General features: G+C 45.2%; 1 protein-coding gene across 10 annotated transcripts in view; it reads right to left on the bottom strand.

The window, feature by feature from the left end:
* SCAPER (S-phase cyclin A associated protein in the ER) overlaps positions 1-21,403 on the bottom strand; it is a 406,842-nt gene that overhangs the window by 287,070 nt on the left and 98,369 nt on the right. For all 10 annotated transcript variants that reach the window (XM_075897363.2, XM_075897366.2, XM_075897365.2 and 7 more), the window contains 4 exons: positions 15,453-15,528; positions 15,150-15,267; positions 14,643-14,754; positions 8,694-8,834 (listed from right to left, as the gene is read on the bottom strand). In XM_075897363.2, coding sequence (XP_075753478.1) covers positions 8,694-8,834; positions 14,643-14,754; positions 15,150-15,267; positions 15,453-15,528 — 447 coding nt within the window. The remainder of the gene's footprint in view (positions 1-8,693; positions 8,835-14,642; positions 14,755-15,149; positions 15,268-15,452; positions 15,529-21,403) is intronic.

The raw sequence follows: 21,403 nt of genomic DNA, 5'->3' as shown, positions 1-21,403 counted from the left end.
GGTAAGCACACTTTCCTCCTTCCCCTTACTTCCTCCCTGACTCAGAAAAACTTTTAATTCACCAAACCCCATTTCACAGGGTTGCCAGATTAAAACAGAACCCCTACTGAGTATGAGTCCCTCATTTAGAAATGTATTTAAGCACATGCCTGTCTTACTAATAGTAGCTCTACTAAATTTAAAAGGACTGTTCACAAATTCAAGTAGAGCTACCAGGTGTCCAGTTTTCACCCGGACAGTTTAGTATTTTGGCCTTCCATCCAGTTTAAAAAAACCAAAACAAACAAACAGAAAAACCACAGAATCCCAGACATGTAAAATGTCCAATATTTTCTGTTTTCCTCGGATGGATGGCTGGAGGCGTCTGTGAGGGCGGGAGGAGCGAGGTAATTTAAAGGTAATTTGGCAACCCTAAATTTAAGTCTAAATTTAAAGCACCGTGCTGAATCTCTAATTATTTTTTAAAATTAAATTTACTTTAGACTGGAATACAAGCTGACTCTGGGTTACAAGCAGTCTCATATACTCAGTATAATTTTAGGTTTAGGTTTAAAAAACAAAAAAAACCATAGGCCCCTCCTTGCAAGTATTTGTTCTTGGGTTCACTTTGCACATGTGACTAGTTAGTAGGATTGGGCATGCAACCCTTCATCTCACAGCTACACCAACCAGGAGAATTGTTAAAAGTCCACAGAGAGAAAACATTACTTAGGCCCAGATCCTCTCCCTCACCCCTCCGCCGCCCATGCACACACATTCAGAATAAGCTCTAGGCATTTTGTTGACTAAGGCAAAAAACTTTTTTGGTACCCCATCTCTTCTAATCAGCTGACCAAAAAAAGGCTGGTCAATTAGCAGAGCAAATAATGAAGCTTTGCGGGGATGCAAGGATCAATATATCTAGTTGCAAGATCAGGCATGTAAGTAGTTAAAGCACAGCACATAGCTCTGCTTCTTTCTCAGTCACAGACTTGCAAGTCATTTAACTTGCAAGTACCTCGGTTCTTCTATCTGCAAAATGGGGATAGGAATAGCTACCTCACAAAAGTTTTATGAAGTTGAATTCATTGCCATTTGTAAAACATTAAAGAGACTTTTAGCTTGACAACATTATAAAAATATATCTTTATTCTTATTAGTTAGTTGAATGCTTCATTGTTTATGCTTACTTACTAAACCACAAGAGTTAATATTCCTTATAATTTTAATCTCAGTCTGAGGACAGAATACCGTATTCAAACAACAAAAGGATCACACATTGTTGCACACGTACACTGAACCCAATGAAAGCAGCACATTAAGCTGCTTGTTTATGATATGTGTAGGGGTACTAGGAGCAATTGCTCTGCTTAGAGCATGTTTTTGATTTTCACAGAAACTAACAGGGTTCTGCCAACTGATGCCTGGATGATTCCCTGACATTTTGGAATTGATCAGATATGGTGTTTAAAAGTTATATGTTGAGACAGACAGAAATGACAGCAAGTTGAAATGAGAGTCTTGTTTTCCCTCACACACTATTTTTTTTTAATAAGGTAGCTCAAAGAGCATAAAGAAAAAAAATGGGACAAGCTATCAAAAAAAAGTTTAATTTCTTCCCAATAATGAAATGTATTGAACTGTGGAAGTTTTCTCAAGGTAAGTTATAGAAGCTACATAATTGGGAAATTTAAAACAAGATTAAATAATGCACTAGCCAATATACACACATTCATGAAGTTAGGTATGTGCATGAGTGTTTGTAGAATTAGGGCCTCTATGACTCAATCAGTTTTTTCCACCTTTTACTTGGAAATTTTTATGTATTTACAGATTCATTAAATTCTAATGTTTACCTCACAAAATGCAATGTTTTAAAGTGTGAATAGACATATTTGTAATTAAGGAAAATATGTCAAGCTGAATAGTCTTTTTCTTTCATACCTGGTTATGCTCTCTTTCATAAATCTACAATTACTATTATATTGATCCAGAGAAGAACAATCCATAATGTTTTAATTCTACACTGGCTATTAATACTCATGAAAAAAACCCACGATGTACAGGACCAGTTTTGAAGTGCTTTTAAGATATTTTAATTTTTTACATTAAAAATGTGCCAAAAATTAAGCTTTGTATTCCCTGTTGTTTTTGATTTAGAGCTACACAGTTATTATTTTAAATTATCTGAAATAAGTGTACTTTTTAACCCTCTCTTTATACTCAAGAACTACTGGAAAGATTTTGGCAAATCTCTCTCTCTCTATATATATATACACACACACACACACACACCTCAACAAATGCACTCGCCCGCGGCGAGTAGATTTTGCTAGCTGGCGAGTGCAGAGGCGGACTGGCCCGGTGGGCCTTTGTAACGGGCTGGCTGAAGCCCGCACTACGGGAGGCGTGGCCCCATCCAATCTGCCAGCTGGCAGAGGAGCAGAGCACTGCTGGGGAGGGGGAACTGCGGCGATTCTCAGCGCCGGGCTGCGTGTGTGCAGCTGCGGCGCGAGGAGGCGGGGCGCCGGCAGACTCCAGGACACTGGCGTGACGTGGTCCTGCCAGCTCAGCACTGGCTGAGTGTCCCCAGCAGCTGACTGCGACGCGCGGCGAAGCGAGGCCCCACCCTACCGGCTCCAGCCATGCCACGGCCCCAGCCCCTCGCCGGCAAAAGACCGCTCGCTGCACCCGCCCCGCGCCCCATCTGGCTCCCACCGCCCATTCACCACACCACCCCTGCACCCCGGATCCCCTGCTCTCCCTCTGGCTCTGCGCAGCCCTTGCACCCTGCACCCCCTGATCCTTGCTCTCCCCGCCCCCCAGCTCTGTGCTGCCCATTCCCTGCACTGCCCCTAGACTCCGAATCCTCTACCCCTCCCATTCCCCGCGTCCCATTCCCTGTGCCTCCACCACACCCTGCTCCCCCCGATCCCTGCGTCCCTCTGCCTCTGTGACTCCTGTTCCCCGAGCCACCCCTGTCCCCCCTCCCACTGTTCCCTGCATCCCTCTGGCTTTGTGCTGTCCCTGCACCCTGTTTTCCCTGTGGGTTGGGAGTGAGGGGTGAAGAAGAAGAAAGGGGAAGGCACCAAGGGACAGGGGTGCAGGAGAGACAAATCCCACAGGGCCAAGTGCAGACACTGAGGGAAAGGGCAGGAGGGGAGGGTTCAGTGGGAGGGGGGAACCAGGGTGATGCTGGGTAAGAATAAGGGCACTGGGGGCTAGAGGGAGGAGGGGGAGGTGCTGGAAGAAAACTTGAAAGAAGGGGTGGGCATGAGGAAGGTGGGGATGGAGCAAGGCATGTGTGAGGGCACAGGGGCATGAGGGGAATGGGGGCAGAGGGTGCTGAGTGGGTGGCTATCAGGGAAAAGGAGGGCAAAGGGGGCAGGGGCAGTGAGGGAAGGGGGAGGAACCAGGAGGGTGCAGGTGCCAGGAGATTCTGGGGGTGAAGCAGAAGGGCAGACACCTGCAGGGAAGGGACCAGCACCAGAGGAGAGAGGCAGGGAAGGTGTGTAGAGGGAGTTGTTAGGAGAGGGGACGAGGAGGGGTAGCTCACTTGATCAGAGTGGGGCTACTGGAGGAGTGGGCGTAGGGGGCGAGAAGGGCTGGTGAAGGGGGGCAGATCTCAGGAAGGCTGAGGGCAGTGAGAAGGGCAGGAGTCAGGATAGCAGAGGAGGGTGAGGGGTTGGGGGGCAGCAGGCACCAGGGTAGCTCATGAAGCAAGGGGAGGAGACACGGCAGCAGAGCGAAAAAGTAGAAGTTTATAAGATATTTATTAATAACTTGGGTGATATTAAGAACGTATTAGTAATTACTGTTCTTATTCTTATTAGGAATTTATGCCATTAAAGAAACCACTTTTTTGGGGGGCAGATGGCGAGTCCCTTTTTTGTCTGGCGAGTAGGGTTTTCCATAATTTGTCGAACCCTGTATATAATGTTTGCATTATAATGAACGTAGTGAACGTTTCAGAAAGTTATACACAACTGAGAAAGGGGAAACCGTTATGTAACCTTAAATGTCTGTTTAGTCTGCAGAAGCGAAGAGTGAGGGGGGACTTGATAGCAGCCTTCAACTTCCTGAAGGGAGGTTCCAAAGAGGATGGAGAGAGGCTGTTCTCAGTAGTGACAGATGGCAGAACAAGGAGCAATGGTCTCAAGTTGTGGTGGGAGAGGTCCAGATTGGATATTAGGAAAAACTATTTTACTAGGAGGGTAGTGAAGCATTGGAATGGGTTACCTAGGGAAGTAGTGGAGTCTCCATCCCTAGAGGTGTTTAAGTCTCGGCTTGACAAAGCCCTGGCCGGGTTGATTTAGATGGGATTGGTCCTGCCTAGAGCGGAGGGCTGGACTTGACGACCTTCTGAGGTCTCTTCCAGTTCTGATTCTATGATAAGGGGATGGTTGGATGAAATAACATGATCTTGGTAACTAATTGACCATTCATTTCCAGTTGGAAATAGGTCAATGGAGGGATGATAGGAGTTGCTATAGGGAACTTTCTGGGTGTCTGGCTGGTGAGTCTTGCCCACATGCTCAGGGTTTAGCTGATCGCCATATTTGGGGTCAGGAAGGAATTTTCCTCCAGGGTAGATTGGCAGAGGCCCTGGAGGTTTTTCGCCTTCCTCTGTAGCATTGGGCACAGATCACAGCTGAAGGACTCTCTGCATGTTGGGGCCTTCAAAGTATTGGAAGGCTTCAATATCTGAGACATAGGTGAGAGGATTATTCTAAGAGGGGTGGGCGAGATTCTGTGGCCTGCACTGTGCAGGGGGTCAGACTAGATGATCATAATGGTCCCTTCTGACCTTAAAGTCTATGAGTCTATGAGTCTAAATGCAATTGATTTCAGAAGGAACATTTTTGAGGAAAAAAAAAAAATCACAAAAAGTTATTAGCATTAAGAAAACAAATTAGAAAATACACTGAATACAAGAGAGACTACACTGTTGTACACAACCTATTATATTTGTGAGAATCCATAAAAGGATTGAGCAGATGTAAATCAGTGAATCTAATAAGAGACCAAACAAAACGTAGAGTTTCTGCTTTGTTTACTGACTAGAATACATTTACAGAATGGATTTTGCAGTTCAGTGAACAGCAAGCAGTGGGAATTCGGAAAACCAATTAGGCAGCAACAGTCATCATGGTCTTTTAACCATAATACACATCAGCTAGTATTCCTATAAACCCAATTAACCTTGATCTTCCACAACAAAAGAACCACAAGAGGCAGCAGATCTCACACATACAACACTTCAAACATCTGCTTAGTTGGGAATTATGTTAAATGTGATTTAGTTAATATTATTACAGAAGCCACACTGGTTTAATGAAATAATAATTAAGGTAAATGTGTTAAACTGAATTAGATGGTCCACAATCTATTGCAAACTAAGTGACAGAAACAGCCATTAAGTTAAACTGCTAAACCAATTTTGTCATAATAATGATAATTAACAAGTTTGAAAAGGTGCATCAATCATAGTTCAGATACAAGGCTTCACTACATACAAGACACAGCATTCCAATATTAAGAGGACACTTCTGTTTCAAAAAAGGAGTTTTAATATAAATTCTTTTAAGTTACTGAAGAATTGTTAGTAAACTAAAACTATCAGCAACTATCATGTTAGGCGTTTAGTCAAGAAAGCACTGATAAGTTTTAACTATTTTCCTAGAATAAATACATCATGCCAATACTTAGGGCTCATCTAGACTACGGGGAAGAATCGAAAGAGGATATGGAAATATGGAATTTGCATATCTTCTTTTGATCTCTTACGAAAGCAGAGCGTTTTCACTTCAACCGCCCCTTTTCGAAAAGCCGCTTTTCCTCAAAAAATTAGGTTTACGCATCTTTTCGAAAAACAGGCGGCGTTGCTGAAAAAAACGCATCTAGATTGCTCCGCTTTCGAAAGTAAGATCAGAAGAAGATATGCAAATTCCATGGGATTCCTCTTTCGAATATTCCTCGTAGTCTAGACATAGCCTTGGTCCTGCCATGAGTGACTGAACTAGATGACCTCTTGAGGGCCCTTCCAGTCCTATGATTCTATGAAAGTCTCTGGTTACATGTTTCTCCAGTAACTTAATATTATTAACTGCTTACTGATTTAAAAAGAAAAAAACAGGTACAAACATAATCATCTGTGTATTTAATATATAAAATTAAGATTCTCATCTACATTCTTGTTTCTTTGATGAGATATTTCACAGACCCAGGAGGTAAGTAAATTTTAAAGTGTGATAGATACATAGTGGGGCTGTCAATTATTTTCAGTGCACTCATTCACAATCACTTTACTCGTCTTTGGGATTCTAGTTATATCTAAATCCAGACCACTGGGAAGGAAGAGAGAGAGTTACTATGAACATCTGAAGAATATTGCAGGACTCCATTTAAAGGACCAGATTATCTCTTAGTCCTAGAGTGGGAGTGTAGCACAGAGAGCACACAATGAGCCATCCCCACCTTGCACATCCCATATTCCCAAAGGGTGGCAAGAGCACTACTTGCTCTTTATTCAAATTCCTTCTTAAAACAAAACACATTTCTTCCACAAGCTTCCCAACGATAGCTTCAGAGGGTAGCCAAGTTAGTCTGTAAAGAAAACAAACAAACAAATGGTCTGGTAGCACTTTATAGGCTAACAAAACATGTAGATGCCCACGAAAGCTCACGATACCATCTACATGTTTTGTTAGCCTATAAAGTGCTACCAGACCATTTCTTGTTTTTTTCCCCCAATGATAGTTCACCCATGAAGGTTATTTATCTCTCTATGTTTCAGGGGTGTAAGTGACCAGCGGACTAGTTACATCCCTTTAAGGGATGTAAGGGTATGTCTACACTACCCTCCTAATTCGAATTAGGAGGGTAATGTAGGCATACCGCAATTGCAAATGAAGCCCGGGATTTGAATTTCCCGGGCTTCATTTGCATAAGCGGGGCGCCGCCATTTCTAAATCCCCACTCGTTCGAACCCCGTGCAGCGCGGCTACACGGGGCACGAATTAGGTAGTTCGAACTAGGCTTCCTAGTTCGAACTACCGTTACTCCTCATTCCACGAACTAGCGGGGTAGTGTAGACATACCCTAAGTGACTAGTGTAAATTTATCGGACAATCGAGTAATGACTTGAATCGGACAATCGAGTAATGACTATTAGAGGCAACAAGTGGGGGAAGCAAGAGCCAGTGCTGGGGGAGCCAGCTTAAAAGCTGGTTCCCCACCTGCACCATTTCTGCAGGGAGCAGGGAAGGCAGAGGCATAGCGGGGAATTGGGCATGAGCCAGGAATCAGCTGATTCCTGGCTCGTGCCTAGTCCCAGATGCCACGCCTCTGCTTTTTAAATGTATTAAGAGATGGCTGGCTCTTAATGCATATAAAAGGCTGAAGCACAGCGAATGGAACCAGACGTGAGCTGGGAATCAGCTGTCCGGAAGCTAACCCTGCTGTGGCTCCGCAGTTTCCCCACTTATCAACTATTGAATGGAAATTCCATCAACTAGTCAGTTAAACACAATTTAACATCCCTACGCTATATATAAAAAGAACCTTTTCCTGCGGGATGAAAGAATAACATCATCACATCACTTTGCATCTCACCTGCCTCCTCTGTCCTTCCCCCTCCCCTTTCCCCAGTACTCAGCTGCCACTCAGGGCTTGCAAGTCCATGGAGTGGCCCCCCGATGGCTGGGGGGAGAGCACAGGGCCTGGCAAGGGCTTAGAGTGGCCCCCTGGAGGTCAGGGGGGACAGCGTGGGGCCTCCAAAGCCTAAGAGCAGCCCCCCTCCCCGCTTGGTGGCTGGGAGGAGAGAGCTGGGCCTGTCATGGCCCGTGGGGGGAGGGGGAAGGGTTAGGGTTAGGTTGCACCTGGAGTAGAGGGTGAGAGAAAGGATCCAGGCGCAGCTGCAGGCAGGGAGGAGGAAGAGAAAAGGTCCAGGCTGGTGCATCAGGGGGGTGGGGAGGGAGAAAGGGCATAGGCTGGAATGGCCAGAGAGAGGAGGCAGGGAGGAAGTAAGTGTTTAGGGTGGCGGAGGATAGGAGGAGAAAGGGTCTAGCCTGGTGCAGCCCTGGAAGGGCGAAGTGGCCCAGGCTTGTGTGGGCAGGAGGGAGAAAGGGCCCGGGCTACTGTTGGCGGGGAGAGTCCGGGCTAAAAGAGGGGGAGAGGGGAGAGATGAGAAAGGGCCCAGGCTCTCACAGCCAGGGTAGGTAGAAGGGGCCCAGACTGACGCAGCTGGACGAAGGGGAAGGAGAAGGGCTCCAGGATGGCGCAGCGGAGGGGAGGAGAAAGGGTCCAGGTTTGCGCGGCCAGGGGAGGGAGAAGGGGCCTAGACTGGCACAGCTGGGAGAGGGAGAAGGGACTCGGGCTGGCACGGCTGGGGACAAGCGGGTGGGTACGGAGAAAGGGTCTCGGGTGGCATGGCTGGGGAAGGAGAGGAGAGAGAAGGAACCCGGGCTGATACGGCTGCAAAACAGCCCTTCCCAGCAGTTGAAGGGAAAGAGCCAGGGTTGCTTAACAGGCGAGAGTAACAAGCTAGTAGCGCAGCCCCCTAGTTTACACTTCAAGGAAAACTTTCACCATTCTGAGACTGAACCTTATCTGCTTGACTGACAATCGTATATTGAACCATACTGCATCTGTATGTCCTTCAGGGTAGAGCACTCTCAACAAATAATAAATGCTTTTTCATAGAGACAGCCTACCTTGGCTTCTTCTTCTTGTGCTTTTTTCACAATTGCTTGTAACTGCACTTCACGTTTAAATTCAGCATGGAGTAATTTTTCCTCCATCATCCGGCGTCTCTGGTCCAATAATTCTTCTTTCCATTTTCGAACATCTTTCTCCTACACACAGTGCATCAGTATCTTATTAACTAATATAATATGGCAATTAATGCCTACATTTTTCCCAGTATTTTCTACTTTGTAACCTTCATCTATAGTTGTGACAGTACAATGTTAAGCTATCCTCCAAAACCTTACAGGAATTGAGTAAAAAATGGCTAAAATTAAGAGAGTTCTTTAGATGTAGCTCAATACTTAGAGCAATTTCATAGAATCATAGAGCTGAAAGAGACCTCAGGAGGTCATCAAGTCCAGCTCCCTGCCCAAGGCAGGACCAATCCCAACGAACTCAACCCAGCCAGGGCTTTTGTCAAGCCACGACTTAAAAACCTCTAGGGATGAAGATTCCACCACCTCCCTAGGTAACCCATTCCAGTACTTCACTGCTCTCCTAGTGAAATAGTTTTTCCTAATATCCAACCTAGACCTTCCCACTGTAACTTGAGAAAATTGCTCCTTGTTCTGCCATCCGTCACTACTGTGAACAGCCTTTCTCCATCTTTTTTGGAACCTCCCTTCTGTAAGTTGGAGACTGCTATCAAATCCCCCCTCATGCTTCTCTTCTGCAGACTAAACAGACCCAAATCCCTCAGTCTCTCCTCACAGGTCATGAGCTCCAGCTCCCTAATCATTTTGGTTGCCCTTTGCTGGACCTTCTCCAATGCGGCCACATCCTTTCTATAGTGGGGGGCCAAGAACTGGACACAATATTCCAGATGTGGCCTCACCAGAGCCGAATAAAGAGGAATAATCACATCTCTGGATATGCTGGCAATGCTGCTGGCCGCCTAATGCACCCTATTATGCCATTAGCCTTCCTGGCTACAAGGGCACACTGTTGCCTCATATCCAGCTTCGCATCCACTCTAATCCCCAGGTCCTTTTCTGCAGAACTGCTACTTAGCCAGTCAGTGTCCAGCCTGTAAAAATGCTTGGGATTCTTCCGTCCCAAGTGCAGGATTCTACGCTTGTCCTTGTTGAAGATCATCAGATTTCTTTTGTCCCAATCCTCTACTCTGTCTAGGTCACTCTGGACCCTGTCCCTGCCCTCCACGGTATCTACCTCTCCCCCTAGCTTAGTATCATCTGCAAACTTGCTGAGGGTGCAATTCATCCCCTCATAAGAACATAACATAAAAACATAAGAACGGCCGTACTGGGTCAGACCAAAGGTACATCTAGCCCAGTATCCTGTCTACCGACAGTGGCCAACACCAGGTGCCCCAGAAAGAGTGGACCGAAGACAACGATCAAGCGATTTGTCTCCTGCCATCCCTCTCCAGCCTCTGACAGACAGAGGCCAAGGACATAGTTTTATACAGGGGCAGTAAGATATTCTGGGTCTTATTTTCTATCCCTTTCCTAATAATTCCTAGCATCCTATTTGCCTTTTTGACCACCGCTGCACACTGTGTGGAAGTTTTCAGAGAACTGTCCACGATAACTCCAAGATCTCTTTCCTGATTTGTCGTAGCCAAATTAGCCCCCATCATACTGTACATATAGTTGGGGTTATTTTTCCAGATGTGCATTACTTTACACTTATCCACATTAAATTTCATTTGCCATTTTGTTGCCCAATCACTCAGTTTGGTGAGATCTTCTTGGAGTCCCTCACAGTCTGCTTCTGTCTTGACTATCCTAAACAGTTTGGTATCATCTGCAAACTTTACAACCTCACTGCTTACCCCTTTCTCCAGATCATTTATGAATAAGGTGAAAAGGATCAGTCCCAGGACTGACCCTTGGGTTACACCACTAGTTACCCCTCTCCAATCTGAAAATTTACCATTTATTCCTACGCTTTGCTTCCTGTCTTTTAACCAGTTCTCAATCCAAGAAAGGACCTTCCCTCTTATCCCATGGCCATGTAATTTACACAAGAGCCTTTGGTGAGGAACCTTGTCAAAGGCTTTCTGAAAATCTAAGTAAACTATATCTACCGTATCCCCCTTGTCCGCATGTTTGTTAACCCCTTCAAAGAACTTTAACAGATTAGTAAGACAGGATTTCCCTTTACAGAAACCATGTTGACTTTTGTCCAACAATTTATGTTCTTCTACATGCTTCACAATTTTATTCTTTACTATTGTTTCGACTAATTTGCCCGGTACTGAAGTTAGACTTACCGGTCTGTAATTGCCAGGATTGCCTCTAGAGCCCTTTTTAAATATTGGTGTCACGTTGGCTACCTTCCAGTCATTAGGTACGGAAGCCGATTTAAAGGATAGGTTACAAACCACAGATAATAGCTCAGCAATTTCCCATTTGAGTTCTTTTAGAACCCTTGGATGAATGCCATCCGGTCCCGGAGATTTGTTAACATTAAGTTTTTCTATTTGTTCCAAAACCTCCTCTAATGACACTTCAATCCGGGACAGTTCCTCAGATTCATCACCCACAAAGGATGGTGCAGTTTCAGGAATCTCCCCAACGTTCTCAGCCGTGAAGACTGAAGCAAAGAAATCATTTAGTTTCTCTGCAATGGCTTTATTGTCCTTGATTGCTCCTTTTATAGCTCGATCATCTAGGGGACCCACAGGTTTTTTGCAGGCTTCCTGCTTCTAATGTACTTAAAAACATTTTGTTATTTCTTTTTGAGTTTTTGGCTAGCTGTTCCTCAAAATCTTTTTTTGCTCTTCTTATTACATTTTTACACTTGATTTGACAGTGTTTATGTTCTTTTCTATTTATCTCACTAGGATTGGACTTCCACTTCTTAAAAGATACCTTTTTGTCCCTCACTGCTTCTTTTTCACGGTGGTTAAGCCACGGTGACTCTTTTTTTAGGTCTCTTGCTATGTTTTTTAATTTGGGGTATACATTTAAGTTGGGCCTCTATTATGGTGTCTTTAAAAAGTTTCCATGCAGCTTTCAGGGTCCACTAATAAAAATCCAGGTCATTAATAAAAATGTTGAACAAAACCAGTCCAAACAGATCTTTGGAGTACTCCGCTAGAAACTGACCACCAACCTGACATCGAGCCGTTGATCACTACCCATTAGGCCCGACAGTCTAGCCAGTTTTCTATCCATCTTACGGTCCATTTATTCAGTCCATATTCCCTTAACTTGCTGGCAGGAATATTGTGGGAGACTGTATCAAAAGCTTTGCTAAAGTCAAGGTATATCACAGCCACTGACTTTCCCATATTCACAGAGCCATTTACCTCATCATAGAAGCTAATCAGATTGCGCAGGCATGACTTGCCATTTGTGAATCCATGTTGACTATTCCTGATCACTTTCCCCTCTTCCAAGTGCCTCAAAATGGATTCCTTGAGGATACCCTCCATGATTTTTCTGGGGAACGAGGTAAGGCTGACTGGTCTGTAGTTCCCTGGATTTTCCTTCTACCCTTTTTTAAAGATGGGCACTACATTTGTCTTTTTCCAGTCTTCTGGGATCTCTCCCGATCTCCAAGAGTTTTCAAAGATAATGGCCAAAGGCTCCGCAATGACATCTGTCAACGCCAACCCTCGGATGTATTGAATCCAGACCCATAGATTTGTGTATGTTTAGCTTTTCTAAATAGTTCCTAACTTGTTCTTTCCCCACCATGGGCTACCTCCTTCCCATTCTGCATTGTCTAGTGCATTAGTCTGGTAGCTGATTTAGTCCACGAAGACAAAGGCAAAGAAAGCATTGAGTACTTCAGCTTTTCCCACATCATTTGTCACTAGGTTACCTCTCTCATCCAGTAAGGGCCCCACACCCTCTCTGATTGCCCTCTTATTGCTAACATACCTGTAGAAACCTTTCTTGTTACTCTTCACATCTCTTGCTAGTCGCAATTTCAATTGCGCTTTCGCCTTCCTGATTACTCCCCTTCTTCTTGAGCAATATATTTATACTCCTCCCTAGTCATCCGTTCAAGTTTCCACTTCTTGTAAGCTTCCTTTCTGTGTTTAAGCTCACCAGAATTTCCCTGGCGCCTACCATATTTGCTTTTCTTACTGCACATCGGGATTGTTTCTTCCTGTGCCTTCCAATAAGGCTTTTTTTAAAATACTGCCAGCTCTCCTGGACTTCTTTCCCCTTCATGTAAACATCCCAAGGAATCTTGCCCATCAGTTCTCTGAGGGAGTCAAAGTCTGTTCTTCTGAAGTCCAGGGTGTGTATTTTGCTACTCTCCTTTCTTCCTTTGGTCAGGATCCTGAAGTCTGCCATCTCATGATCTCTGCTTCCCAGGTTGTCACCAACCTCTACTTCACCTACTTGTTCCTCCCTGATTGTGAGCAGCAGGTCACGCTGCGCGTGGCCCCGGCTGGTTCCTTCAGCACTTGTACCAAGAAGTTATCCCCAACATTGTCCAACTTCTCTCAGTAAATCTCACAGCACTTAATGATTTGGTAATAACTCTCCATTTAATGATGTTAACACTATTTTACAAGTCCAGTGCAGTATTGTACACAGGATGACATACATTTTTGGCTTCAGGTAATATAACAACTCTAAGGGACAGGTAGAAGAACAGGCCCCTCTGATGAAGCCAATCCCTGGAAGCATCAGGAACTTCCGCAAAACAGCTTGGTGCAGTATGGAAGAGAGAGATCTCTGCACAGTCACTGGAATCTAGCAATATCAGAAGGCTGCTTTTTACAAACTTTTTACAAAGTATGGACATTGTTTTGTCTCTTGTGGTTGGTTGTTCACCCCAATCGCCTCTCATCTGTCTCCTGCACAAACCTATACCTACCAGTCACAGTGTCCCTGACCTCTCATTTGTCCTTTCTTCATTCCCTTTCTGTACCAATCTCTCTATAGCCCCACTGATGTCCCTCCTCCCTTTTACTCCTTATTTACCCATTCATTCCCCATCCCCTGTCTGGGTGCCAAAATGAATGAATGAATGAATGAATGAATGAATGAATGAACTAACAAGATGTGTGAACATCATAACCCTGATTGTAACTCACGTTCCTTCTGGATGTGGTATGCTGGCCCATGTAGTGGCACTTAGACACAGAAGCTATGTCTACACTATACTTCTTTTTCTGAAAAAGGTACGCAAATTGCACTCTGCCACATTTCTGAAAAACCTCCTCTTTCCGAAGAGCCCTTCTTCCTCATGAAACAAGATTTACAGGGCTTCCAAAAGAGCATGTCTACTCTTCCAAAAAACATTTCAGAAGAGCAGACGCATTCTCTGGACACTGCGGAGTTATCCCAGAAAAACTCAGTAGCACAGACATAGCCTTAAAAAAGGGAGAAACTGCTCACTTTTAACTCAAGCTGCTGAGGTTCATGTACTAAGCTCCAGGGTCCTACGTTCAGTTCCAGCTGTCAGCCTTACAGAATCAGTGATTTATATATTTTTCACCTGTTTCCTCCACTCTCTCCACCCTTTCTCTTTTGCTTCTCTTTTTATATTGCTAAGATTTTGGAGCAAAAGTCTATGTATTTGCACAACTTATAATACAATGGGCACCCAGACTACAATGAGACTTTGGGTAATATAACTAATATTAATATACAAGCCTCCTAGAAAGTCAGATCACTTTTGTGTTGCACTAAGATTCTGCTAACACAGACCCAAAAGACAAGAGCTAAATACCAGCACAGAACACGGAAAACCAGGACTGATGGTTGTTATCAAACTTTATGGGGTTGTGGGAAACTTGGCCATAACTAAGGTAAGCGGACATCCAGCTAACTCAAATCATGCCAGATCACGGATGTTGCCGCAACAGAGAATATCAGACTAGACAAGTTCAACCTGTAGTAGAATATGTTTTTGGACCAAGAGAACAAAAATAGTCTTCTAAATAAAAATACACTGGATCTTTTTAACTATAGAAAACTTACCCGTTCCATCAGTTTTTGAAGCTTTAGTGATTTCTCTTCACGTAACTTCTCTCTCAGCTGTTGAGCTTTCATCTGTTTCTCCTCATGTTTCTTTTTAGATTCTGCTATTGTTCTTTTAATATAAACATGATAAAATGACCCAATGAGACAAGGAACTGGGACTGACAACCCTACGAGCAACTCAGCTTTCTAAATATATTTAGGAAAGTATAAAAAGTAGTATACCTCTCAACTATAATGTATTTTATTTAATCTCATTTAGAGGTTTTTGATTAATGTGTTTAATATTATCTTTGTTCTGCTCTTTCAATTTCAGAACCTTTTAGCATTTAAACTAGAATACAGTACAAAAGTAACACACTTTATAACAATAAGCTATTATATAAGCTTTTTTCCCTCCACAAATCTCAAAGCACTTTATAAAGAAAATAGAATATTATCATAACTTTATGCAACGGTGAATCTACTTCTATTCTGGCAATTCAAGTTAGCTGAAAATGCCAAGACCTTTTGCGAGATGGTGAAGAGAGTTTCTCATGCATATGTATTCCATGGCCTGGTGGACGTGCAGGTTCTTCTTCCACTATATCACCCCATGAATTATTTTGTCGCCATGATTCACGAGCTGCACAGAAATGAATCATTTATATAATTTACACTATAATGTCCAACAAAATCCAAATAACATCTCTCTGAACTGCACAGTGATTTGGGATTCACTTTCATTCCAAATGTATAATTGAGTATGAAAAGAAAGTCTTTTTCATAAACTCTTACTTTGCACATTTAGATGAATACATAAATCTTTACCTTCATAATCTGCCAGGACATCATTCCAGTCCATAGATACACCACAGAAAGATATACTTCCACTGCCCATGCTAGCCTGAAATATCACAAAATGATCCATGAAATCAAAAAAAGCCTTTTACATCTCTTAAGACTGAAACTACCATAAAGTCTCACAACCTGTTTACTGAATCCTGAGTTTTATAATTATTACAGGTTTCACAGAAGTGTCCCAAATGCCTCAGTAGGCACTGGGGCTCCACCATGCTTTGTACTATATTAACATAATCCCTACCTTAAAAACCTTATAATCAAAAGTTCCAACCCTGCAAATATAAATGAATCATTTTACTCAGATGAGTAATCTCACTCATTCAACTAAATTCACTCACACATGTATTCGCAGGATTGGTCCTAGCATAATTAATCTTTGTTTTCACTTTTTGTTTTCACTTACTCAATGTGGCAAACAGTAGCAAAAAGAGAGTGTAAGTAGTACTTTACTTCATGAGTGGACAAACACATTTCAATGAAAACAATTCATGGAGTAAGATATTAGAAAATGAGACTAATATTAGCAAAACTGAACTTTTTGGCTATCAATGTTAATGATTCTTTGACAGTTTAAGGATAAAACAGATTGCAACAAGACAGGGAGAAATTTTCTTTAAGAACATAAGAACGACCATACTGGGTCAGACAAAAGGTTAATCTAGCCCACCAATATTTAATCTTCCAACAGTTGCCAATGCCAGGTGCCCCAGAGGGAGCGAAAAGAACAGGTAATCATCAAATGATCCATCCCCTTTAGTTGTTTAAGGCAACTAAAAAATTAAATGTGCTGATCATACCAAACATCTCCCTTCAATTTCCATTTCTGCTTTCTTTAAAAATAGCATAGGATCTTTCCAGATGAGGAAGTTACTCACTTCGTGCAGTAACGACATTTCTTCAAAGCGTGTGTCCCCGTAGGTGTTCCACTTCAGGTGTCTGGCCCGTCCCAGCACCGCAGGTCGGAGAATTGTCAGCCGTGGTTCGGCCAGAACGCACATGCGTGGCAGTGTGTGCTGTTCGCGCCCCTCACGAGTTTCTGCATGATCCAGATCCCACCAGTTCCTCCTAATCGGATCACTCCTGAAAGACACAAGAAGAGACTCCGAAGAGGGGAGGAGGGTGGGTCCTGGAGCACCTACAGGAACACACACCTCAAAGAAACGTCATTACTGCACAAAGTGAGTAACTTTCTCTTCTTTGGGTAGTGTCACCGTAGGTGCTCCACTTCAGATGAGTACAGAGAAGTAGTCTTGTCTACAGAGGTGGTATTGGAGTTAACATTTCCTTACTGTTGGATAGCACTGCAGAGGCTACCGCTGAGTCTCGAGAAATAGCATGAATGGCATAACGTTTAGCAAAGTCACATCTGAAGACCATGTCACTGTACAGCGAATGTCCTGCAAGAAACACTAGTGATGTTGCTGTTGCTCTAATAGAACGGGCTGTCACTGATTTAGGAATCGGCGTATTCCTCAACGTATAGCACTTTGTAGTACATTTCACTATTAATTTAGAAATGCGCTGTGATGAAAGTGCCCGGCCCGTGGTCCTTTTGTCTGAGCACAGGAGTTGTCGTTGCGATTGCCTGAAAGGACGGGTCCTTTTTAAGTAAAATGCCAGTGCCCTGCACACGTCTAGTGTATGCAACCAGACTTCGTGGGTCGAGGCATGCAGTTGGGGGTAGAATGTAGGGAGTATGATTGGTTCATTAATATGGAACTCCGAGTTCACCTTTGGTAGAAAATTAGGGTGAGATCCAAGTATTACTCCCTGATTCGTAAACAGAGTACATGGTGGGTTGGCCGGGAGGGACGCTAATTCCTCTACCTGTCAAGCCGATGTTATGGCTAGGAGGAAGGCCAGCTTCATAGGCATGTCACAGGTAGCTAAGAGTTCAAAGAGGGAGCGGGGGGAAAAGTAATGGTATCCAGCACAAGCTCTAGATCCCATAATGCGGGAGGTTTTCTGCGTGGGGGATGCAGGTTTGCTAGTCCTTTCAGGAAGCGTCTCGTCATTGGGTGAGCCATTAATGAGGATCCCTCTATGGATTGTGTAAACGCAGAGATTGCTGGGAGATGGACCTTAATTGAGGAAAGTGCTTACATCCCGCCTGGTGTAAGTGGAGTGCGTAGTACAAGATGCAATGGATCAGGGTGGACATTGCAATGCAGTAGTTGTCTAAGCACCACGAGTGGAAACGATGCCACTTATAGAGGTAAGTTCTGCGTGTGGAGTCGCGTCTGCTGCAGAGTAGTACTTGTTTCACAGATTCGGAACAAAGAATTTCTGTATCTTGGAACCAGTTAGGAACCATGCTCTAAGGTGTAGTCTGTCGATCTGGGCTTGCGCCATGGAGAGACCCGGTTGTGTAAGGAGATCGGGTTGCTTCAGTAATTGGTAAGGAGGTTTGGTGGAAATTTGCAGAAGCAGGGGAAGTTGCGTCTTTCTGGGCCAAAACGGTGCTATAAGTATCACTGTAGCTTTGTCACGGATTATCTTTTCTAACACTCTAGGGAGAAGTGGAACTGGGGGGAAAAGCAAAGAGGAGATGATGAGCCCAGTTCATCAGAAATGCATCCCCAAGAGAGTCCAGCCCCAGGCTTGCTCTGGAACAATACTTCAGGCATTTTGTGTTTTGATATGTCGCTAAGAGATCTATGGCGGGGCATCCCCACCGTTGGAATACAGATTGGATTACATTGTGATCGATCTCCCACTCATGTTGGGGAAAAAGACATCTGCTCAGTGCATCGGTGACTTATTGTGTCTGCCTGGGAGGTATGTACTCACGATGGTAATTCTGTGAGTTATACACCAGTTCCAGTCCCCCACAGTCTGCTTTCCTCACTGGGTGCATGGGGATTAGGAACATTCCGAACGGCAGGCTGCAACCATCTCACCAGGCAACAAAACACTGAGAAAGAGACCACCTCTTAAACTGGGATGTTGGAATGTCCGTACAATGTTGATGGGCCTCTCCGAAGACGTACGGGACATTGACGACCTACGAAAGACAGCAGTAATCAACAACGAACTTCTGAGGCTGAACGTAGACATCGCCGCCCTACAGGAAACACGACTGGCAGACTCAGGCATTCTGAAAGAAAAAGACTACACCTTCTACTGGCAGGGAAAGGCCCCAGACGAGCCCAGACAGCATGGCGTAGCTTTCGCGGTGAAAAATAGCCTACTGAGTATGGTAGAACCAGGCAGTAATGGCTCAGAACGACTCCTCACCCTTCGTCTCAACACCACCACAGGCCCTATCACCCTCGTCAGCGTATACGCCCCAACTCTGAACGCAACATTGGAAACTAAAGACCGGTTCTATGAGAACCTAACATCTGTCATCAACAGCATCCCCGACAAGGAACAACTCATCCTTCTGGGTGACTTCAATGCCAGAGTAGGTGCGGACAATGACTCATGGCCTTCGTGCCTCGGAAAATTTGGCGTCGGCAAAATGAACGAGAACGGCCAACGCCTGCTCGAGCTCTGCGCTTTCTACAACCTGTGCATCGCCAACTCATACTTCCAGACCAAGCCCCAGCATAAGGTCTCCTGGCGACATCCGCGCTCGAAACACTGGCACCAGTTGGACCTTATACTAGTTCGCCGCTCAGCTATCAATTGCGTCCTGCACGTACGCTCTTATCACAGCGCTGACTGCGACACAGACCACTCCTTAGTGTGCTGCAAGATCAGGCTGAACCCGAAGAGGTTTCATCGTTCAAGGAAACAAGGAAATCCTCGCATCGACGTCAGCAAGATGTCGCAGCCTGACCTGACGCAGAAATTCGCAGAAGCGCTTGAGAAGGAACTTGACGCCACACAGACAGGAGACTCTGCCATGGAAAAGTGGGAAACACTGCGGAACATAATGCACCGCACTGCCCTGGCAACCTTTGGAAAGAGGACCACAAAGACGCACGACTGGTTTGAAGCAAAGTCCTCTGTGATGATTCCAGTCATAGAAGCCAAGCGCGCCGCCCTGGCAGAATACAAGCAGTCACCAAGCCAGAGGAACTTACAAATTCTCAGGGCTACTAGGAGCAAGGCTCAACAGGTTGCCAGACACTGTGCGAACGAATATTGGCAGCAGCTCAGCAACGACATCCAGAAAGCAGCCATATCAGGGAACACAAGAGGCATGTACGACAGCATCAAGAAAGCGCTGGGCCCTACCCAGAGCAAAACAGCACCCCTCAAGTCATCTACTGGAGAAATAATCTCCGACAAGCAACAACAGTTGGGGAGATGGGTGGAACACTACTCCGACCTCTACTCCAGACGGAATACGGTGACCTCCGCAGCATTAGATGCCATTGAATGCCTGCCAACCATGGAAGAACTTGATGCAGAGCCAACAGTAGAAGAGCTCAGCAAGGCTGTTGATAAACTGGACTCAAGAAAAGCCCCCGGCAGCGATGGGATTCCTCCAGACCTGCTGAAACAGTGCAAGTGTTCCCTACTGCACCCTCTTCACAAAGTGCTCTGTCAGTGCTGGAAAGAAGGAGCCGTACCGCAGGATATGCGGGATGCTAAGATCGTCACCCTCTACAAGAATAAGGGTGAGAGAAGTGATTGTAACAACTACAGAGGCATCTCCCTTCTTAGCATCGTAGGCAAAGTATTTGCTAAGGTCATCTTGACCCGACTGCAGAAGCTGGCTGAACGTGTCTACCCGGAGTCACAGTGTGGTTTCCGCGCAGAACGGTCAACTGTAGACATGATTTTCTCCCTACGACAACTCCAGGAGAAGTGTAGAGAACAGCAGATGCCCCTGTACGTCTCCTTCATTGATCTCACCAAAGCCTTTGACCTGGTCAGCAGAGACGGACTCTTCAAAATCCTTCACAAGATCGGCTGCCCACCAAAACTGCACAGCTTGATTGAATCCTTCCACACAGACATGAAGGGAACAGTGCAGTTTAACGGCAGTTGCTCCGAGCCTTTCAGCATTAGCAGCGGCGTCAAGCAAGGCTGCGTTCTTGCCCCCACATTGTTTGGGATCTTCTTTGCCCTGCTCCTCAAGCATGCCTTCGGCTCAGCAACGGAAGGAATCTACCTCCGCACCAGATCGGACGGCAAGCTATTCAATCTCTCTCGCCTCAAAGCCAAGACGAAGATACGCGAGACGCTGATCAGGGACATGATATTTGCCGACGACGCAGCAGTCGTCACACATACCCAGGAAGAACTACAGTCGCTGATGAGCCGTTTTTCCATGGCCTGCAAAGACTTTGGGCTGACTATCAGTTTGAAAAAAACAAACGTCTTAAGCCAGGACACTGTCACTCCACCAGCCACCACAGTAGACGACTACCAGCTTGACGTCGTCCACCAGTTCACGTACTTGGGCTCCACCATCACCGATAATCTCTCCCTTGACGCTGAGCTCGACAAGAGGATCGGGAAGGCAGCCTCTACTTTAGCCCGCCTGACAACCCGAGTGTGGACCAACCCCAGGCTGACAACCGCAACAAAGATGGCAGTGTACAACGCCTGCGTTATCAGCACCCTGCTGTACGGGAGCGAGACGTGGACCACATACGCGAGACAAGAGCGGAGACTGAACGCCTTCCATCTACGAGGTCTGCGCCGCATCCTGGGCATTACCTGGCAAGACAAAGTCTCCAACCTCGAAGTTCTGACTCGAGCCGGCCTCCCCAGCATGTACACCATGCTCCGACAACGTCGCCTGCGTTGGCTTGGCCATGTACGCCGCATGGAGGACGGGAGGATCCCAAAGGACATCCTCTACGGGGAACTGGCATCTGGGAAGAGAACCACAGGGCGCCCGAACCTGCGATTTAAAGATGTCGTGAAGAGGGACATGAAAGCCATCGACATAAACACGCAGTCCTGGGAAGACCTCGCAGCAGACCGCCTGAAGTGGAAGGGCACCCTGACCACAC

This window comes from Pelodiscus sinensis, chromosome 14 (genome assembly GCF_052426305.1).
Source record: "Pelodiscus sinensis isolate ZL-2025 chromosome 14, ASM5242630v1, whole genome shotgun sequence".
NCBI classification, from domain to species: domain Eukaryota; kingdom Metazoa; phylum Chordata; order Testudines; family Trionychidae; genus Pelodiscus; species Pelodiscus sinensis.
This window is presented reverse-complemented; position numbering and strand designations above follow the sequence as displayed.